Below are 21,354 nucleotides of genomic sequence, written 5' to 3'. Positions count from 1 at the left end.
GTCGCGATAATCATGTCTAAAGCCCGGGCAGTATCGCATCGGCCCGATCGGATTTCGATCGATCCGATCGATCGATCTAGATCATCTCGTTAAACCGACGCGCAGATCGTGAAACTGCACCCCGCAGCCCGGTTGGTGGTTTCGCTCTAGCTTCTTCAATTTCACGAGCCCCCCTCGTTGAATCGCGATCGCGAAATCGCGCGCAGAAAAAGCATAATGCAATGGTGGTACAAGGCACAAGGTGGGATGCCTCGCAGAATAGCTTCTTTTTGTACGCTGTTTTATGTTCTTTATCCCACTCGCGTAAAGCGAGAACCTTCAAACGCCTGACGGACGGAGGAAAACATATCGGCCGGGTTCGTCGCTTCCCGTCCTCCCAATCCCAATGGAATCGGGCGATTGATCACTAAATCTAAATTGCACGAAAATGTCAATTGTCTCAGGGAATTGTTTCACACTTGTTTTCTTCAGCGGAGCACGCTGGAGTTGTTTATTTCATTTCATAAACTTTTTTCATCTTCTCAATTTTTTGTTTGATTTCCTCTGTTGCTTTTTTTATGCACCTTCATGTACGTCGTCCGGGCGCGCTACTGTCGGTTAGGCTTGTTTACAGCTTTCAAAAGCGAACTGATTTGCTGTGAAGTTTGTCACGACACTTTGGTTTGATTGCCAGGCGGTGGCGTTCGTTAACGATTTTTAAATCCCTAGGGGGTGCTAGTTACGAGACGTAAACATAACATCGAGGCTCACTCATGCTAACTAACCCGGTAACGTTTTGTAGTGGTTACGGCTGATGAACCGTGCGCTACTGGAACGTAAACGTGAATTATTGAAGGACGGCACGACCGACGATGTTGTATAATATTTTTCGGAGCTTTGTTTACCATTTTTCCGGAGGGATTAAAATCAACCTTGGGTTGAGTTTAGAATGGATAAACTGGTTCATTTACATTGTATTAGATTGGTTTCACAGAATTACACGGAATTATTGAGCAACAGAGATATTTGAGATAAAAATAAGTGATTCAAAATCAATTCATTCTCCATAAATATTTCGATTTGATTTAACTAAACAAAAAATAAAAATATCCGCTATATTTGTTACCTTTAAAAATCTGATCTTGCCCTGAAATTCCTTCCTGTTGCGTTCTTTAATCTTCTCGCCGAAAACCGACCGCATTTAATTCTATCATCATTATCTAATCGTTTCCATCCGAGCGGGAAGCATATTTTCAATTAACACACCTCTTTTCCTTCTTCCTTCGGTTTCGTTACAGGTAAGGCGTTGGATCATTTTTTCCAGATCATTTTACAGCCCCCGGAACGGGTTATCATCCCACGCAGCCAGCCGAGTAGAGGAAATAAACCGCAAAACCTAATGCAAGATAAACAAAAAACCGCGTGGTGAGAAGTGAGGAAAAAGAGGCCACAAATTTCCTTCTTAACGGGTGATGATGCCGCTAAGGGTTTGCTTAGCTTTTTCGTTCTTTTCTTCCGAACAACAAATCTCACTGCACTGTTCGGTGCGAGTGTGCGCGATTGGTAAGGTAATGTTTAACGCTAAACGCTTCTCTTAAATGCTTATCCAAATGAGTACCAGCGCTGTTATGATTAAGAGTAGTGATTTGTTCGTATAGATGTGTCTCTAATCGACACGCGAATGCAGGCAATAGCTTTTGGATGCGCCGTTCTGCTAATTATCCAGCACTGTGCGGGATTTTATTGGCAATTTTCTCCATGCCACGAACGATCAACTCGTGCCGGATCGCTACTTTAAGTGCAGGTAAACCTAAACTCCCTAACTCATGTCCATGTTAAGGGAAATGCTGAGGGACGGCTCTTCGGTGCGGTGTGCCCAGTTTTCCTACGCAATCGTTTACCCGGGCAACACCGTGGCTGTTAGTGTGATGTGCACAAGACACATCCTACGACGATATATAAACATCCAACATGCGCCAAGTAGCGGTACATTACCCTGCGCTAATCCAGCACTCTGGGCAGGTTGCAGGTCATCCCGTATCTGCGAGACATCGCAACGCACGCGAGTGGAGGAAAAACCTGCCACGCGCGCGCGTCCACCGCGGCCGACGGTTCGGATATCACTTAATAAAAAGGAGAAATTTATCTTGCCCGTAAAGAGGAGAAAATTTAATTAAGCCTCCATTTCTTTCCTAATGTTTTTGCCTTCCCGAGTCTGATCTAATGCACGCTGGCGCGGTAACACATGCATACCGTTTGTTTGCGGGATCATCTCCCGGGCCCGTAATCCATGTTCGTGCACCTCCGACCCTCCTGCCCTCCTTTCCCTGTTGGTACAGAAAACATCCGGTACGGTGGAGGAAGCTAAATTTAGCCGCAATTAAAATTGTCAACCATTTTCTGCCTCGGTGCTAGAAAGCGCCACCGCGTGGAGGAGGAAAAGGTAGGAAGCGAGTTGGGCGTATGCTACCCCCGAACACGATCCCGATGTGTTTATGTGTGTGTGTGTACGTGTTGGACTGCAAATGCATGATGTTGCACTTGATGCCGGAAATCTGCGCACTTCTGTCCGGTTCGGTCGGGTTTTCTATTTTGCATGTTCGCATGGACACAACGGACGGCCTTCCCGCCGACCGGTTCCGAACGGTTGGAGAAATATGTTCCGTCTGTCGACGGCTTCCCGCACAATCCCGTTTAGACACCGGTTTATTTTGACAAGAACGTTGATCGATAGGAAATTGATTCCGATCGGAAAACGTTGCATCGGAAAATGGTGTTGATCGGTGTTTTTCTACCATTCGGAGGGGAGATCTTCTTGTTTAGTTGTGATCGGTGGTATTTTTCAGTTCGTTTGTTGGCATTAATCTCTCACGCTCTTTTCAGTTTTACACAACGTCACGCTAATTGCTTTTAACATGTTTATGATATTCGAGCATTACATCTTTGTGTGTGCAGAAGATTTGATCGACAAATTTATCACCGATTGCTTTTTCATATCAATTGTTTGCCAAAAACCATCGCCAAAATCAATCATCACCCGGGAGCTAATGTGTTACGCAAGTGGCGAAAACAAAGGTTTTATATTTACGTCAATTATCACGCAGCTCACGAATTTCGACATCTTACTCGTGAATTGTTAGGTTTCGTTTTTTCGCAAACGTGGCTTAGAACGGAATCTTTCCGCCCAACTTGGCAATAATATTTTGCAATCAAATGTTCTGTGTCTCTCCGATGTTGCCATAAAACCGTTTTTCACACCTCCGGAAAGCGATCGTTGAACCCTGCGCCCTTCGTATGGAACCAACCGTAGTAGTTTGGTGGAAAGTTAAATGAACTTTCGATTTTTTCAAAAGTTAATTCTAGAAGCCCTCCCCGGATGAGCGGGGATGCCGTTTTATAGCACAAATTTGAGCCGCTTTTGTTCGTATCTGTGTTGCGACCCAGCTTTTTTTTGGGGGAAGCTAGAACCAAAGAACAACGATCGCGTCAAGCGTCTCGCAGGGATGGATGAAATTTCACACTTTACCAGCGGCCTGAGCGTTAACGAAATGCCCCTAGAATGACCTGGCGAAAATGACGAACCTACGGTGGTGGTCACTGACCGATGGCCGTCCCGGGTGATCGTGCGAATGGATATTAACCCCTTAAATCGCGCCCCGCGCTCACCCACCACACACCCGGGTGATCCCGTTCTAATGCGTCCGGGAAGAAAGTATTCGCTGGCGTGAGCGAATGGGTGAAACCGGCTCGAGATGACCGACGAAAAACTCAGCCGGCAAATGGAAATTGATCGATCGAAAGTGATCCTCGGTCGCGCCATTGTCCGGAGTGGCGCACACGTGAAACGGCGATCCGCGATACCGATCTTTGTAGAATCATGCTCAATTAATCTTTCCATTTCATTCACACGCGATTAAGGGTGAAGGTAGAAGTGTACCGTTCTAAAATTGAAAGAAAAAACGACGGCACGTTGCCTTATTCTCGGAAATAAAAGGTATTCTAATGGACTGGTTTCTCGAGCCTTTCATCCGCTAAGAACGAGCTAAATAGCAGCTAAATGCTAGTAATTCTAACCCTAACGCCGAACACCGGTGCGATAGATCGCTGCAAAAACCGAAGGGTGTGCTGCTTGAATACCGGATCATCGCTCTAACGGTATCGCAAAAGTTTTCAAATTGATTTTTGGCACATAACACACGCCGAAGATAGGATATGTAGAATATCAAAGAATTTCACTCAAAGAATCGTAGAGCTGAAGAATGCGAAATAGAATAGCGCAATCAGATTCGCTTCATTGAGAACTCATCTAAATCCGCTTTCCCGTACGAAATTGATTCTTAACGATTGAGATTGCAAACGGAAGACAGCGTCGCCTTATCTGGTTAAAGCTTTGTCTGGCGTATCTATAAAAAAACCTCCCGGTGGTTAATTGGTCCGCGCGAAAAGAAATACGAACCCCGTCGAGTGGCGCAGAGTTAGCTAATTTAAATATGACACCGGTATCGTTTCAACTGGATCACTGGCCCGAAAACCAACTCCACCCTGCCGCCGACAGGTTGACAGGGTGGTGTCGGGAAGTTATATAACCGATGCTCTTTTTTCCGGGCGGGAGGGAAAAGCACGAAAAACTCTCCACTCCATAAAAGCGAAACACCCCCCGGTCCGATGGGGCCGTAATTTATCTTTCGGTGCCCAATAAATCAGACTTAAATTTACGACACCTTCGCAGTTAACGGATTTTTATGGACCTCGCCTCGTCTCGCCGTTGCTTTCTCGTGGTGGCGTTTGTTTAAAGTTTCAAAAAGTCACTCATCGGGTCGCAGTTGAAACCGTCGGTCGCTACGGTGGTCTTCCAGCACCAGGAAGACGATAAACATTTTTGGCGGGTCCAGATGTTTTGCAGAGATATCCGAGCCGCTTTAATTTGTTCAGCAAAGTGAAACATAAAAACAAAACCCAACGCAAACGTTATTATGTCACAAAACTTTGGTAAAACAAATCCTTACGCTCGATGTTAAACCGCAAACCACATTAAATTGATCGCTTCAATCGCACGCGTAGAAAGCGTCGATTATTTTATGATCCTTTTTGAATGAACATGGACGGACGGCCCCGTTAAACCTGAGGTTAATGTCGATCGACATTGAGCGAAAAGCGCTGTTCGATGCGCAAAGTAGATAATCGCAGATGGATGCCTAGAAATACGAGTCGAACTAAAGAGTGAAATTTCGAAAATGCTTTCGAGGCATTTAACGATTATTGTGGCCATTGTTTCAAGTAGAAAAAAAAGTAGCAGAAAATATATCCTGGAAGAAAGAAAGAATTTCTAGAAAGGAAAATATAACTAATTTTCAAAAATGTTTTGTAAGTAGCAACAACAAAATTAAAACATTGAATCTAGTCATGATTTGTTTTATATTTGCTAAGAAAATAAATTGTCTTACAAAAACAAATAATTTCATCTCACTCTAGGTGGATTTTCCTCGATTATCCTTCGTAAGGGATACCCTAGAGGCAGTTGCTTTCTCCGCTAGCTCCGCAAGCACATGAACTCCCGGAATCGTGTTTACATACACGTACAAATTGCCCTGGGCGGGCGGAACTTTTCCTACCCTTTGCCTCTTCCTCTCCGACCCGAAACACCAACCGAATCCATCTCTCATACTGACGCACGATCTCTGACTCTTCGGATCTTGTGTGCACTCGTTTTTCTTGCGCCTCCACCGATCGAGACACAACACCAATGATCACCGGCGAGGCGTATGATTTCGATTATGCTTCATTTGCATCTTTTCTGCCCCGACCTCCGGTTCGCTATTGTTTCCCGACCTGCAAGGGATCAATCTTTCTCTGGCCCTGATCTTCAATCTACGCCGACGATCGTCCCGACGGCCACTTAACTCTTACTCTCGCTCCCTCCCTCTCTCTCTCTAGCTTCGTCTCTCGCGTGGGTAGTATAATTTCTTCTGGTTTCGGGCCGTCCCAGGGCGAATCCTTTCGCGAAAGCGAAATTTTCAACCGGGTTAATGTTATGTGTGTTTGGTGCGTTGAACTGACGGACGGATAGATGGGTGGGATTTGAATTGGGTTCGATGTCGCCCCGAGGGAATGAGAAAGGATATTTTAAAAGTCCAGCGTCACGTCAAGATGCGCAGTGCTGTTGTGGTGTGGAGAGTTAATGTAAGAAAAGTCTGGGCATATTGAAGTAATTGTGTTTTTTCCCGCTTCAGTTATATACAGTTTAAAATGGAAATGTATACAACAGAGTGGAAAAAGAAAAATATTGAAGCGAACATGATGTGTTGGAAAATTATACAAGTATAAATTGAAAAGTATTTAAGCCATTCATTTCTCATTCTTCGGCAATTTTCAAAGCTCTTTCTTTATTTGCAAACCATTTGCAGCACTTTTTCAAAGCTTCGATATGTTTGTGCACAGTTACTATTAATCAGCAGCTCCTTCTAAAATCCGCATCTTTCTAAAAGAAACTGCACATATGCAATTGCTAATGGAGAATATATTTGCCATTTCATTCCGACCTCCGTCAAAACAATGAACTCTCGAAACACTTCTTCGGTTTTACCAACCCTTTTTACCGCGAAGAATTATCGATTGATTTTTTTTCACCGTTCCATTCCATCCGTTTGGTCATCCTCGCTACAAATACCTTTTACTCTTGTATTTCGTTCGATTCTCAACGTTTTGTGGAAAGATTAATAACTTGCTGATAAAACATAAAATGTGCATTCCCGGATTCGACAGCAGAACGTGAAGGCAAAACTCTTCCAACCCCAAGCACCCGGTCCCGGTTTCCAGCATTGCAATTGTCTGCTTGTCTGCCCGTTTATTTATCATTATTTGAAGCTCAAATGCAATTATTGTTTTCGGAGTTTCGGTTCCACTTGAAAACGCTTGCCCTTCTCTTTCATACGTGTGAGGATCCCTCTGTCGGGATGAACGCTCAATTTGCTCGCGGATACCTGTGCGTGGAAATTGCCTGTTTGCTCCGGAGGAATACTCAAACGGGTTGCCATTTTAACAACAATTCAATACGACCGAACGTCTTCCGAACGTAGTGTGCAATCCTTTCTTACGGTTTGAACGATCGTTCGATCGCTCAGGAGAGGGCACAAGCTGAACAAATTGAATTCCAATGACTTCTTTTTCGTGCCGTTGTTCAAAGTTTCGCTGTTTTTTACATAATTTCGCACCAAACAAGCCCGCAGTTGGCGAGATCCTCAGGATACACAACAAATACTTATCCTGACTGTAGGGTTGAAAAAGATATTTGGAAAAAAAACCTCCTCCAGCCCGTAACAATGGGGTTCGTTCGTATGCCATCGTCGTTCCTCGGACTGGTGTTTGCCAGGTGTGGAAAGCAGGCACGCCCGCCCGTGTAAGTTAATGATGAGTCGTCGTTTGTCGTTTAAACTTTTTGGGTGAGGTTTGGCAGTTGAAACGAGCAGTAAAGTAAGAGATAAAAAAGTATCCCATCTTTTGGGTGTGGTTCAAGCTTTTTTTTCAATGCTGTTTTTTGTTCAAAAAAGTCTTTTCTCCCTCCATCTTGCTTTTTTCTTTTGCAAAGGCATGGCCCTCGGGCTCTACTTCTCTGCGATGTGTCATTTTTATTTATTTTCATATTGCGAAGCAGTAAACAAACGGATAAACAATATTTCTTTGAGATATTGAAGATTGCATTTTTTGCTAAAATTTAGAGAAAAGGACTGCTCTACAAATAGTCTGAAGGTATCGATAATGTTTTTTGGCTGTTCAATATTATTCAGGAAATTTTTTTACTTTTTATTAAATTTTAGAACTATTAAGCGGCCTATAGGCCATGCAATAGTTCTTACAATACATTTCTTTAACAACAAATTGAAAACATGAAAAAAACTCATGGTGAATGCAAAAGAACTCATGCTGAAAGATTATTGGAAATCACAGCAAGAAAAGTAGAAACAAGGAGAAAAAGACTCAAACGGCAGATATTTCTCACTCGACAATGTATTCAACATCACTTTTGGGCACCATTATAAAAACAAGTCGCTTTCAATTAAAAAGAACTGTTTGTTTGTTTGTTTTGTATTTGAATATTTTATGAGATTAGTTTTTTGTACATTATTACCAGCATTTGCGTCATTTTCAATTTTTCTATCTATATAGGAGAAAAAATGTTGCTTTCATACGCATTGATCTTCTATTTTATTCACCTATGCAATTACGAAAATAAAACAAAAATAGTACAATACTTATCACCGCACATAACGGTGGTTTGACAAATCATGAGTAAACGTGTCTAACATTATATTTTTGCTGTTAAATTGTGTTGTATATCATCATGTTTCTTTTAAGTGTGTTTTTCCGACACATAATGAATATGTTTTCTTGTAGTAATATTTTAATCAAAGAAAAAATGAATCACCGTAATCTTATGGTTGATCGATCTCTGATTAAAACGAAATTTTTTTTTTTTTTTTATGTGGCACGACATCCCCACGACATCATTAAAACGAAATTGATGAATAGAAAATAAAGCATTTGAAAATAAAAATTAAAAAAAAAGTTTTAATTCTAGTTACTAGTTTTAACTTTTATATGAAATGAAGTATCGCACTAGTTTCCTCTGTTACTGCTAGACGAGAAACCAATAAAAAGCAAAGTTTTCTTTTGGTCAGCAGTTGAAACGGGCCTCCGGTCGCCGCCATTAACATGCCAACAGCGTTCTAACCGTTTTAACCCGTTCTGTGCGCCTCCGAAAGTAGTCCATCTGAGATACGTGCCCCAAACCGCCGGTCGGTCCATCCCGGCACACTTCCCGGGGCGGATTCTTTCTTTTCCCGGCTCGCAACATGGCCCCGGAGGCCGCCAGAACGGCGGTTCGCGCATAACCGATTAGGAATGCGTATTTACGACGTGAAGGAGGCTTCTCCCTGCATGGTAGCGGCAGGCGAACCTGGGCCGCAGCTTTTCCGGGACGATCGGGAAGTCAGTCCGCAGAGTCTCGTCGTAGATGAATGCCACCAGATTAGGCGGTGGAGTTGTTGGCTTGTTTTGTTTTTCTTGTTTTTTCCATTCTTCATCTCTCTGAACCTGTTGCGCAAGCTGTTGCGCGGGAACAGTTTTTTCTTCCCTCGAAGACGTCTCTCCCGGTTTGTTGTTGGACTTCCCTCGGACAAGCACGCCAATATGTTCGATGGAATCCTATCGAAAACGGGCAACAGGTAGGAACGGTCCGATCGCACGGCGAGCGGTCCCGAAAAACCGGTAGAGGAAAAACGTACTTCTCGAGGTCATCGTCGTCGAAAACTCCTCTTGCACTCAGGAACGGCCGCATCATTCCGAGGCCGCCAGAGGTGTGCCAGAGGTGTCTGTAGCTAACCGAGCGATAAATTGAATTCACCTGCCCTCGAGGTAGATTTGTTTTACTTCTATGTTGCACCACCTCCAGAGTCAACTGGTCGGGAGGAAACGTCTTTGCGGCTAAGTCTTCCCGGTTCTGACGATATCGGCGTCCTCCTCCCCGCGGATAAGCTAAAGTGCATCATCTCGAAAATGCGCCAAAGCCAATCGAAACTTCTCCTGGGAGACGAGCTAAACGTTCCTCCCAACCGTACGGTCGGGGAAATAGAAAATTGATTTTCTAGATTTTTGTCTCCTATCGTCGCCACCCATCAAACCCGGGGTTGACCGGTTTACGATTGGTTTGGGCCGTTTTCCCTACCCCGTTTTTCCGTTAATCTTCAGCCGCATTCGTTCCCCACCATCTTTTTGTGTTTTGTTTTATTCTCCCGCACCGTAAGGTTGGCCGGATTTGGTCAGGTTTTGGAGTTGCTCCAACATACCGATGGTACCCAAACACCCCGTGGCAAAGCCCCAACGGTGCACCGCTGACCACCGTCTCCGATGTAGCGGTAAATGGTTGCGTTTCGTGAAGTTTGGGACGCTTCATCTCGGAAGATCTTGAAAAGATGCAAAGAAGGCCCTATTCCGCCTTCTAATGTCTTTGTCGAAGGGTGGGGATTCAAGGGGACCCGTGAAGAGTAAGAGGTCCCTCTGTCCACATGTTTTGTGGGGTGGTCTCATCGGATGCAGGTGTGTATTTGTGTGAAGGTTTGTGTTTTTTTTCTATCTTCTTAATGTTATCTTTTATTCCCGTTCCGTATCGTTTGTACCGGAGCACCGGTCTCTAAGACATTGAAGTAAACGGAAGATCCCATCCATGCCATCTTTTATCTTCTGCTGCCTATCCCCTCTCCCGGTTTGTCTCACGCGAGTTTATCCGTTTCCTGCCAAAGGAGAAGGTCGACCTGTGCCAAGCCTAGACCGTATCTTGTGGCATTTTATGCCCGTTGTCACTTGACGATGACAGGTTTGGCTACATTTTTCCGGCATAAGGCACACTGACCAGTTAGCTGGTGCAACTGATCCCTCGAAGGAGTTTCCGGCTGATGTTTAGATGCAGATCAAGGTTCTAAAGTTCCAGTATTTTCTTTCTCTGGAATCAAATGAGTTCTGGGAAATCTTGAAATCATCGATGAATAACTGGTTTACTTAAATCAAGTTAGCTTTTTAAAAACTTCTCAAAAAATGTCGTCAATCCCGCCTTAAATACGTGTATCTATTACACAACATAAAAAAGGAAGGTTATTGACCTTACACACCAGCTATAAGACTCATCACTCCAGGCAATTACCAGGTGAGACATCAACGGCACTTCTGTCTTTACACTTCCGGCCAATTCTTTCGCTCCTACAGTTTCCATACCCATGCACATTGGCTATATGCAGCTTAAGGACAATCTCAAGACCCGAGGCAAGTGACTCTTATGCATGCACCCCTTTCCCCCCATCCGAGTGCGAAAGCACGAGAGGGAGTGTCAACGTTGACGTTCGGAAGTTCGTTGCGGCGATGTAGCAAATAAATTTCAAATGTGGTATTTTCTTGTCGGGCCTAAAACAAAAGAAAACCCACACACACACACACACGCACGGACGCGTAATGGCACTGCCCAACCCAATGTTTGGAGATGTTAATGGCCACTTGTCTCCAGCCTTCAGCCAAAGTCATCCACGATGCAGAAAGTGCACCTTTCAGCGACATCGTTTGGCCATAGTTACGATTTCTCGTCTTCTTATACAGCTTTTGTCGTTCGGCTTGAAGGTGCGGCCACTGCTTGGATATTTGGCTAATCCCGAAATCGGTTCGACCGAGAGGCTTTCGTGTGCATGTCCAGTACATGTCCACTTGTTTCCGCGTGTGTCGTAATTTCTTCGAGCTTCCCTCCCAAAGCCATCTAAAGAGTTCTCTCTCCGGGTTTTGGTACTTGGTTGGAAATTAAAATAATTGCAATTGTCCCGCGGCAAGAAGTGTACGAGCATACGAGACAGTCAAACTCGGAAAGGTGCGGCCCCGTAACGCTTTCACGCAGCTCTCCACCTGTCCTGGAAAGGGTCAGACTGCATCGAAATGCACCATAAGGATGCTTCGGGTGTGTGTTTTCACGTCCACGTTTTGGACAGTATGTAATACCAACAAATCTTAGCCTTTCTTTTTACTTTCATGCGAGAGCATCCCGTGCGTTTTGTGGCATTAATTTTATTGCGGTTTCTCCCGTCGCGTGATCCCCTCGTTTGTCCTCCAACCCCAAGATCTTGGGGTCCGTCTATCGGCTCGACCCGTTCGCTTTTACGAACGCAGAAAATGATGAATGCTTCGCCCCGAACAGCACCAATTAGTGCCGTTAAGTATCTTATCTCGAATTATTAAATTTCATGCAATTTGTTTCCCGCTTTCGGGGACGAGACGTACCTGTGGAGATACATTTATGGCTTCATACGAAAAAAGCAAAAAAAAGAAACAAAAAACAGCTAAATACGAAAAACAAACGAACGTGCGACGAAGAAGCATAAATCATTGCACCAAATGGGGCGCGCGGTGGAAAATCCTGCCGCCTGTTTTTTCTTCCTGCCCTTTTTCGCACTTCACAAAAGGTAATGTCCCGCGCAAAACAGCCGAAACGGAGCAGCGTATCGTAAAAACATCACGTGTCGAAAACACTAAACATAAATTGCCCAAAATTGCGTATGACATTTGGAAATGAAATGGCTTTTTCGGGTGCTTCGGTGGGGCACCTTTTTTTTGTTTTGTTTTCCTCCCAATCCAGTGGAATGTTGAACGGATTGTGTTTTTTGTTGTTGTTGTTGTTGTTGAGTGTCTTGAGATTTCCTCGGGACATGTTTTAAATTACGCCATTGCGAGGAAATTGCCGGTTTGCGGTTTCAACCGTGATGTAAGATGTTATTTGGGTGTAGATTACACGAACGTTTGATTTGGAAGCTGCAAGGGACAGGCTGAACGAGTGTATTGCGCTCTGATTGCTCGTAACTGGCAGTTTTGATAACATTGGTGTTGATTTAACGCTATATTACTATATGTGGAGAAAACCAAACGCAGTTGAAATTATATTTCCATTTTCTGTTTCTCCTTGAACTGTTGTAAAACACTTTTACACAATTTAAAAATGTCCCGGAAATAGAAATTTGATCAATGATCAAAAAAATCAAAGTAAACCAATCATAGTTATTTAACCAATGAAACTATAAAACCAGTATTATAAACTAATGAAGAATTTGATTTTTAATTTATTTTCACGTAATCTTCCACAACCCGAATCAGAATCAAAGATGATCAACCTAAAAACTGTTACAATGTTTTAAGCATGCCAATTTTGATCTAAATTCACTGAAGACACGATCCATGAAAACCCTATAATCAGCCGGTTCGGACATTGGAAATCAGGACAAAAGAAGATCATCCGTTATTTGAAAAATATATACAAGAAAAACAATGCCAGAATCCGATAATTGCCAAGGACCGATCGATTTGGACGAAGGGCCATTCTTCACAGGTTTTGGGTTTTCCACTTGGTTGGCTTACTTATTTCACCCCTCGGCTTTGCAAAATTGCTACTTTGTGGAACTTTTTCGTGCCATTTCTTCTCGGTTAGTTCTGAGCAATTTGAAAAGAAAGATTATTTTGTTTTTATTATGTTGCTGCAGCTGATTCGAACGTCGTCGTGGGAGATCTTGTAAGCGATTTCGACCCGATCCCACCTTCACCCCCCCGGGGGGTTTGGTGGCGAATTAACCTAACGACCTTTCCACCGGCCACACTTTCCTGGTTCGGTCGAGCTCATGGAAGCTGCTACTGCGTGGACAAGAAAGAAAACACAAAGTCAAACGGCTGGCATCCGGATGGACCACAAATGGTCACCGATCGCCTTGGGCATCGAAAAGTTTGCTCACCATTTTTTTTTCTTCTTCTTTTGTTGTTGTTGCAAACCATTGGGAAACCGCGCTTGCGGAAGGAAGATTTCATCGGCGACGCCGAATGCAAATTCCCGTTACAGTTAGGAGCCCCGCAACAGGCGAGTTGTTGGGTAAGATGTTCCGCAAACCGGCAAACCGGTAGCATCGGCGTCGGCTTCGTAGGTCCACGTTTGCCGCACGAAACACACGCCCGCCTGATGATCGTTTTCCCCCCATTCCCCTCCTCTATTGAGGTAGCATCTGCCTTTTTCCACGCTCAATCTGTTTCATGCCCTGTTCGCTCTTTCTCTCCGTTCCCTTCGGTCCTCGCTGCTCGCGACGGAGGCAGTGGCAAATGACACTCCAATTTATGCAAATTGCCATCTCGCCATCGATCGCCGCCGCGGTTATGCAGCAGCAGCAGCGGCGGCGACCGCTCGGAGGGAAAACAATCAGCCCGCGAAAGCAAACGGACGACACACCATCGCCGCGACCATCGATCGCGTATCGGGCCTACCTCCGATCCGCTCCACCCCGGGGAAAACCGGCTACCGACGGAATTGAAGACCAAAGACACCAGCCCGCTCCCGGGGCAACATGTTCCGCAGGAACTTCTGGACTTTAGCGTCCGTTTTTGCCGTTCCAAAGTAAAGCATATAGGAACGTTGAGGTGTTTTTTTTTTGTTCACGATCACGTGCGTATGCTTGGCGTGGTAGCATAACTTTCCCTCACGCTCAAGAAGCGCTCAGATAAATTTGTGATAAAAACATTAAAGGCTTCGATTTTACTTATTTTTTCCTGTTTAAATGATAAAATAATGACAAGTAGCGCAACCAATTATTTTATGCGGTCAAAAGTTAAAAAAAAATTAAACAAGCTTTAATAGATTGTAATGCCGAACAAAAAAGAAGTCACTATGTGTTGCGACACCAAAAAAAAGTGGTTGTGAGATTAAGAAAAGAATGAACCGCATATAAAAACGACATGCCCTTTTAGCACGATCGGCGCTCGGTTTCACCGGCGAAGGTCGCGATCGGTCGATCGAACGATCGATCATTTCGAGGCGACACAAATCATGCCTTTATGGATCGGCTTTGACCAACGCCCTTTTCATCGCAAAACAGCAAGGTTGACTCTCCCCGTTGGTTGCTTTTTTGAGTGACTCTTCGTTGACACGCAAAAAAACGCAACGCCACCGGAGGGATTCCACTCGCAGCAGGGTTGGGTCGAGAAAATGTCACCACGCACAAGGGTGAACACTTGCTGCGCTTAAGGTGGAAAAGCAAGAAAACCAGAACACCTCCCCACCCAGTAGCGGCGGTCATGTGTAGTTGCGCGCCAAATTAATCACCTGCACCGTACAGGCGTAAGGTGAAATCGCTTGTGGAGCGACCGAAAGAAGTAAAACACCGTAGGAGACCTGGCCTGTAATCGGCTTCCCGCATTTCGGGCCGACGGACTGCTGACTGCTGGACGCCGAAGAGAACGACGCCCCGACACGCCTCACAGGGATCAATCGAGACCAATAACTTATGGCAGGCAAGATTATAAGTCACCGGGGAGCACTTGACGCGACAAATGCGCGGCTCGGATCGATCGATCGACTTGACCCGGCGTGAACCGACCCGGGGTTCTTTGGTTTCTTCGCTGTTTTTCTCCTCGCCGGCGAGTTGCTGCACCGGACGGTTAAGTGATTAAAATTTACTGACGGTTATTAATTGTATCTCGGGCAAGCAACCGTCCCACTTGTTACTTGCAAGACCGCACTCTGCTTTCAACCGAATGCACAAAAGTTGTTCTACCAACGCCATGAAGGCTGATTTATAAAAATATCTTTGGTTAAATCGTCTTTGACACGTTGCTAAGCGTTTTGCAATTGATCCTGCAAGAAATAAAAAGGCTCTTTTAAAGGCTTGTCATAATCCATTAGAAACTAAATCATTTATTCGGCTTATTATTTCTTGTGAAGTATTCGTATTTCCTTATTTTTAATACCAACTACATTAAATGATAATAATAATTACATATAGCAGTTGCAACGATCATATTTGCTTGCACCAAACCATCATAAATCATTCTTCCTTTTGTGTGATTTATGTAAATTCAACTTTCATCACCAACAAACCGGAAACAGGCAAAGTCGGTAGCATTTATCACCTTTTATTTCATCAAGGCTACTGAATTAAATTTCCTGAGGCACTGCGAATTAAACTATCTCCGATCGGTTGAAATGATTAAGAACATGTGCTGCTTTATGCTAAGAATGTTCATTCGAGCCGCTTCGGCGAGAACGAACGAATATATTCTCCTTTTAAGCTACACTTTTGCTCGCAATGTGGCACTTTCAGACAGCCACACACGCTTGCACATTTTATGGATTGTTTGCATTTTAAATTTAATTAACATCTAACATTTTCCAACACAATCCAACTCACACGCAGTAACGTAATATAGGAGTACTGTGTGTATTTTTTTTTACGAGTAAACTCCCAAAGGGATGAAGGCGTACCAGAAACTCCCACGACCCACCGACCGGTAAGCGGCGCAATTCGTTTGCATCTATTACATCGCACCCTCGCCAACGGTTCCGGAGTGTCCAGTGAATGTGTTTTCATTCATTCAAGCCACCCCACCGGGGGATGGCCGCAAAAGTGAAGCTTTCCCGCCCGCCCGCGATCGGGAAACGAAGGGCAGGTTGCTTTTCCCGGACGCATTAACAATGTTGCGCCAACTTGTTGGGCTTTGAGTCCCGGTAGCCCAACCAATCCGATCGGCGAGTAAACAAGCAACCACGTTGATGTCGTCGGAAGGGTCGTATATTTTCCTCCAAAGCAAAGCCTCTTGCGTTGGTCCGAGACTCCGGGCCGTCGAAGAAAGCAGTACACGCGGTGCCGATACACCGTCGGAGAAGCTACTTGTAATTTATGTATACTTTAACGATTCTGCTCACGCCTCCAGTGGTAATCACTCACATTGAATCCGAACGAGCCCTTTTGACTCAACTAAGCTTCTCATCTTAGCTGGTTTAGGAAGAAGGATGATGAGAAGAGGGGGGAGGGCGGGAGGGGGGGGGGGGGTCAAGGGAAGCCAATGGGATGGGTTAAACAACTAAACACAGCATAACGGCTGACCACGAACAAAAGAAAAAGGTTACATCTTGAACTGTTGTTTTATTGCCCCGTGGCGGGCGGAGGGTTCGTCGCTTCAATCCCGAAACTGTGGCAATGAGTCTTTTGTTTCAGCGCCGGCGGAGGTGAAAAATCAACAGACTCGTAAATAAAAATCAACATTCTCTGCGTTGACGGGGAATTGTGCCTGGTTTTTTTTCTTCTTGTGAGGAAGAATGCAATGCACGTGTATGAAGTTATTTGAAATAAAAAGAACTTACTCCGCGCACGAGAACCTAAGCTCCGTTCAAGTCACTCCACTTTTGGACGTAAGTATGATGGATCCCCCTTTTTTGTGGCGTAAAGGGATGATTTAATTGACGCCGGCATAAAAATACGCCATCTCCTACGACCGATCAACGGTCCGTGAAACTTGTTCGACCTTTTTGTCGTAAGTAATTTCGTATGTATTACCGAACCCTCGAATCTGCCCCGAGGGCGACCCTCGACTTGACCAGCAACAGTCGAGGCATCATTCTTCTGCCCATCTGTCGATCGTAACTTGATCAGAATCGAAAAAAGCCTACCCAAAAGCCTCTGATAAAAGGAGTTCAAAAAGGAGGTTTTCGAAAATCTTCCGGCATGATGTAGGTCAGCGGAGTTGTTAAAAGGGGGGAAAAAAGCAAAACATCTTTTCGCGCACATGACCCCGGGAAGGACACTTCGTACCAGTTTGGTTTGGTAGGCATTTCTCCCGGCCTCTCCTCATTTTATCGGCAGTTTATTTTTGGTCAATTTTTCTCCCGCATTTCCGCGATGGCCAATGGTTTGTGGGTCACCGACGATGACGACGATGGCCGTATGCTTATGCGTCGTGCGCGCATCACAAAACCCCCAGCGAAAGAATGCCCTTTCGTCGAGGCGGGATGGTATGAAAGCACTTTAACTTCGCCAAAAATGGTGTTTACTCAATGGCCTTCTCGAAGTCGACGTCGGTTTTCTGGTGGCCAGGATGAAGATGGATGGCTCCGAACCCTCTCTCACTCGCGGTCGATCACTGTCCACCGGCGAAATTCATGACTGCTGGGGGCGATAATGTGCCATCCTTAAGGATCGGCGCTGGTGCATTGCCTTTCGACGGTTGGTTTCAAGTGTCCTCTTTGGATTGTTTCATTTTTCACACTCGCTCGTCCAACCGTCCGATGTCACAAACGGAGTTACTCACCCAAACCCGTTACATACGTCCAGCATGTGACTTGCTTGGCTATTCAAATACTTTGTTTATCTTCGGGACACTTGCCTTTCGCGCAGTTTTGTGCCATTTTAATGGCCTTAGGCTCGCTCGAGGCGAACGGCACAAAATATTATCAGCAAGAAATATCGCAACCCGTCATCGTCATCCCATCTTCTCTCGAAATGTTTGTGTCAGAATCTTTTCGGCCAAAAGATGCCACCTTCCATCCCCCCCGATACCGATTTCACATCGTCTTTCCCTTACTTTCGACGCGCCGGAGTGTTGTTTTTGGCGACGAGACAGCGGTTCGCGTATAACTTATAACGCCAATAAATGACATTCCATGGCCAAATAAAGCGTTTTCGGATAAGTGTTGCTGTTTGCTTGTAAATTCATCTCACCCACCTGTTCCCCACATTGCGCGTTCCCGGTTCGAAGATGTCCCCTCGCGCATTGTGCGCAATGGACATTTATGATGGTACCCAATTCCCTCTTCCCTTCCCTCGCTCTCCTCGTCAATTATTTATTTTTGCTGTTGTTCGATTCGCAGATATGCTTATGCCTGTTTTTTTATGTTGAAAATTATTGTTGCTTTTTGAAAAGAAAGAAAACGGAAAGAAAACACCACACCCCCTTCAAAATCTTTATCTTTTGCAAATTCTTCGACCAAACCCTTCGGCATGGTGTTGCCCTTTTTGACGCTGTGTTGTTCGGGGCCGTTGTCGATAACGAAATTTATTGCAATGGCGGCTTGGTTTACGGTTAACGTAATTAATTTGCATTCGCCCTGTTCACTTTCTTATGGACGTTTTGACTCATAGTGTTTTCTTTGTTTTTTTTTTTCATTTATTTCAGCGATGGCAAAGGAGGTGGTTCGTGCTGTACGACGATGGAGAGCTCACATACTCGGTGGACGAACATGTAAGTACGCGGGTATTATCGGTTTGATTGAAATATGACGACCGGCATTAAGGGTGACATTGGACGTAAGAAAAAAAACAAAGTAAAAACGTACCTACACTTGCAATTCTCAAAGTTTGACATCGAGAAAAAATTATGATTGATGTATTGCTTCAAAGCGCGTTTGTGTTTTTCATGTAAACTTTCCTAAGGATCAATTTTATTACCTAACGTGTTCTTAATTAAGGTCTTTTGTTTGATACAAATCCATTCTACCTTGTATGGCCAATCCTGATTAATGACCTATGGCTCATTAGCTTTATTGAATACCCCTTCTGATCCGAACTGCAAAATTCGGAATGGCACCTGCAACCACAATGTATTTAAAACTGCATTTAAAACGCACACGTAATGCTGTTGTAAAGAAGCTTTCAATCGACTAATTAACATAAGAGAAAAAGAGGAGCGTTGGCTGCTGTAGTGAAACAAATCAATTCTACTTATCCCCTTCACAGCACCGACCGGCACAAGACAAAACACAAATGATGCTAAATACTTCCTTACGCTCGATAGCACAAGGGAAATTGCGTCTCAAATCTCTGGAATCGGTAACGGACGGGAAATATGTCGTAAACACAATTTGAATATGAAAAAACAGACAACCCAAACACGCTTGTGAAATCCGAGTCGCCCGAACATACGCCTCGAAGGTGACTTCGCAATGGTCAATTAGCACTACCGTGAAGGTGGTTGCTGCAGCGAGTCAGCGTTCTTTTCGCCCGACAACCTGACGCAGTCATGCAACGCACCTTACTTCGACAGAAACGTTCCGATGCAATTCTCCCCGCCTTTCCCCTTCCTGACGAACGAGTTTCCCTGGACAAAGAGAACCAGGCCAGCGTGAGCAGGAAATATGCTTCCCCCCCTAAAAAGGCAACGATCGTGGACATTTCAGACATTAATAATAATAAGCTTGAAGAATTATTTTCCTTTTTGAAGCATGCGCTTAAGATTACGATGTTGTTTTGTTCGGTGCATTCCTTGTTTTTGTTTCGCTGGCGAGGCTTTGTGCAAAAATCTTAGCAATGCAATGAAGAACAAACAACAAGACACCCATACCTACCGCCTCCCTATCGATCAACCAAACCGCCCCAACGAGACCTACGTTTGGTAAGGAGTGTACTTTGTCGGTGTTCAACATTTTCAATCAAGCGTACCGAATAAACACTGCTCTTTGAAAATTAAAAAGGAAGCAAAAGATTTTGCATAAAGATCGCATTTGAATGGACTTTCTGAATTGCGTTTCTTAATTGCCTGTGTTTATGGCGTTTTTAATAAAATTTTGATTACCCATTCACATGAAATTGGTTATCTTTCGAAGGAGTTTGAACTTAGTAACTTCATTTGATCCTTTGCACTTCTTTTGAGAGATATAGTTTTTAAGATACGAACGAAGGTCTTTCTCTTGTTTTTATTTTGGTTTGCAGAAATTCCTGCCCAAAATCATATTATTTTATGGTTGTCAGCGATATTATTTACCTCCTCTGACTCCATGTAGCCAAACAGCAGGAACGAATGGATCTTCACTCGCTTTTCTGCCAAATCCGGCGAACCAGCATTCTTTTTCGCTCGCGTGTTCCCTTTTGGCAGCGGCAGGCAAAATATTTTAATCGACCTGTTCGAGATTAGAATCACCCGTCAGATCATCTTACCCTTTGTCCGTCTGCCTTCCGCAGGGGGCCGAAGGTCACGTTTCGGCGCGAGAGCATATCTACCCAGAATTCCGGAAAGCTGCCGCTCAAGGGCAAAATATTTTGGCAGATTTTCGGAACTAATCCCGTCGAGCCCTCGGTTATCGGTTCGCAGACCGATGCCCTTGATGCATATTTGATGCATGTCCGATCATGCCTCGTTTCACCGGAATTCACCCAGAACACGGTGAAGCCTTTTCGTTGAATAAATCTTATCATCAATGTTTTAACCTTCTCTTTCCGCTGGAGAAACAATAATTGGAATGAATTCCGATGGTCGCCGAATTTGGCATTTTATTGCACACAACGCGACGGCTCTGATCCTTTCTGGAACATCTTTTGAAATTTTGCTTAAGTAAGAAACAACCCCGGATAATCCTTGAGATTCCCAAACTTTATGCAGTTCCCCATGCAGTTAAACGTAACCTTTTCCCGATTGGCCGTTGTTGCAGTAAAAAATCCAATCTTGTTCGGTTTGAGAAGAAGGTGTAAAAGAAAAAGAACTACTATCGGCCATCAAAACTCATAAAGAAATAAAAGAAACACCCCATAAAACGTGCGGATAAAATGAACACTATCACATCGGCCCATGGGCGAGAGATGCTTCTTAATAAAACCTCTCCACAGGTGGCGGCAAGGAGAAGGTTAGCGCCTTAGCGCATTGGGAGTGCACTTTTTCCCCCATTCGCGCGAATCAAAAAACGGTGAAGTTAAAAACAAAAAGCGTATCCGAACACTACGGCACGAAAGCGTTACAGTGCATATAAATATTTTGTATTTCGAAACGTATTTTACACTCCCTCTCGGTGGTTCTTCCCGGCCTCGTGCGCCGAATGCAGCCCATTTTTGGAGAATGCAATCTATAATGACGCCAACACCGATGGAGGTTCTCCGTAAACTAATTCAACGGTTTTATTGATGCAATCCGGTTGCATAAAACGCCCGAACGGACCTCCCCCCGCGATCGTTACTTTTTCCCGATCCGGAGAAACCATGTGCTATTGATTGAGAAACGTGTGTTGGTCTGCCGTTCCACGATAGGAGATTTATTATTTGCCGGTTTTTAGTTTTCATG

The 21,354-nt window shown here is 44.4% G+C and overlaps 1 protein-coding gene across 1 annotated transcript in view; it reads left to right on the top strand.

Moving 5' to 3' along the window:
• The window catches only part of LOC131293378 (centrosome-associated protein CEP250), a 141,293-nt gene that overhangs the window by 64,256 nt on the left and 55,683 nt on the right, over positions 1–21,354 (top strand). The window contains exon 3 of the mRNA XM_058321457.1: positions 18,484–18,549. Within this exon, the coding sequence (XP_058177440.1) occupies positions 18,484–18,549 (66 nt within the window). The remainder of the gene's footprint in view (positions 1–18,483; positions 18,550–21,354) is intronic.

The sequence above is a fragment of the Anopheles ziemanni genome, chromosome 2 (assembly GCF_943734765.1).
Source record: "Anopheles ziemanni chromosome 2, idAnoZiCoDA_A2_x.2, whole genome shotgun sequence".
Taxonomy (NCBI): domain Eukaryota; kingdom Metazoa; phylum Arthropoda; class Insecta; order Diptera; family Culicidae; genus Anopheles; species Anopheles ziemanni.
The sequence above is the reverse complement of the archived record's forward strand: the minus strand, read 5'-3'. Positions and strand labels throughout refer to the sequence as shown.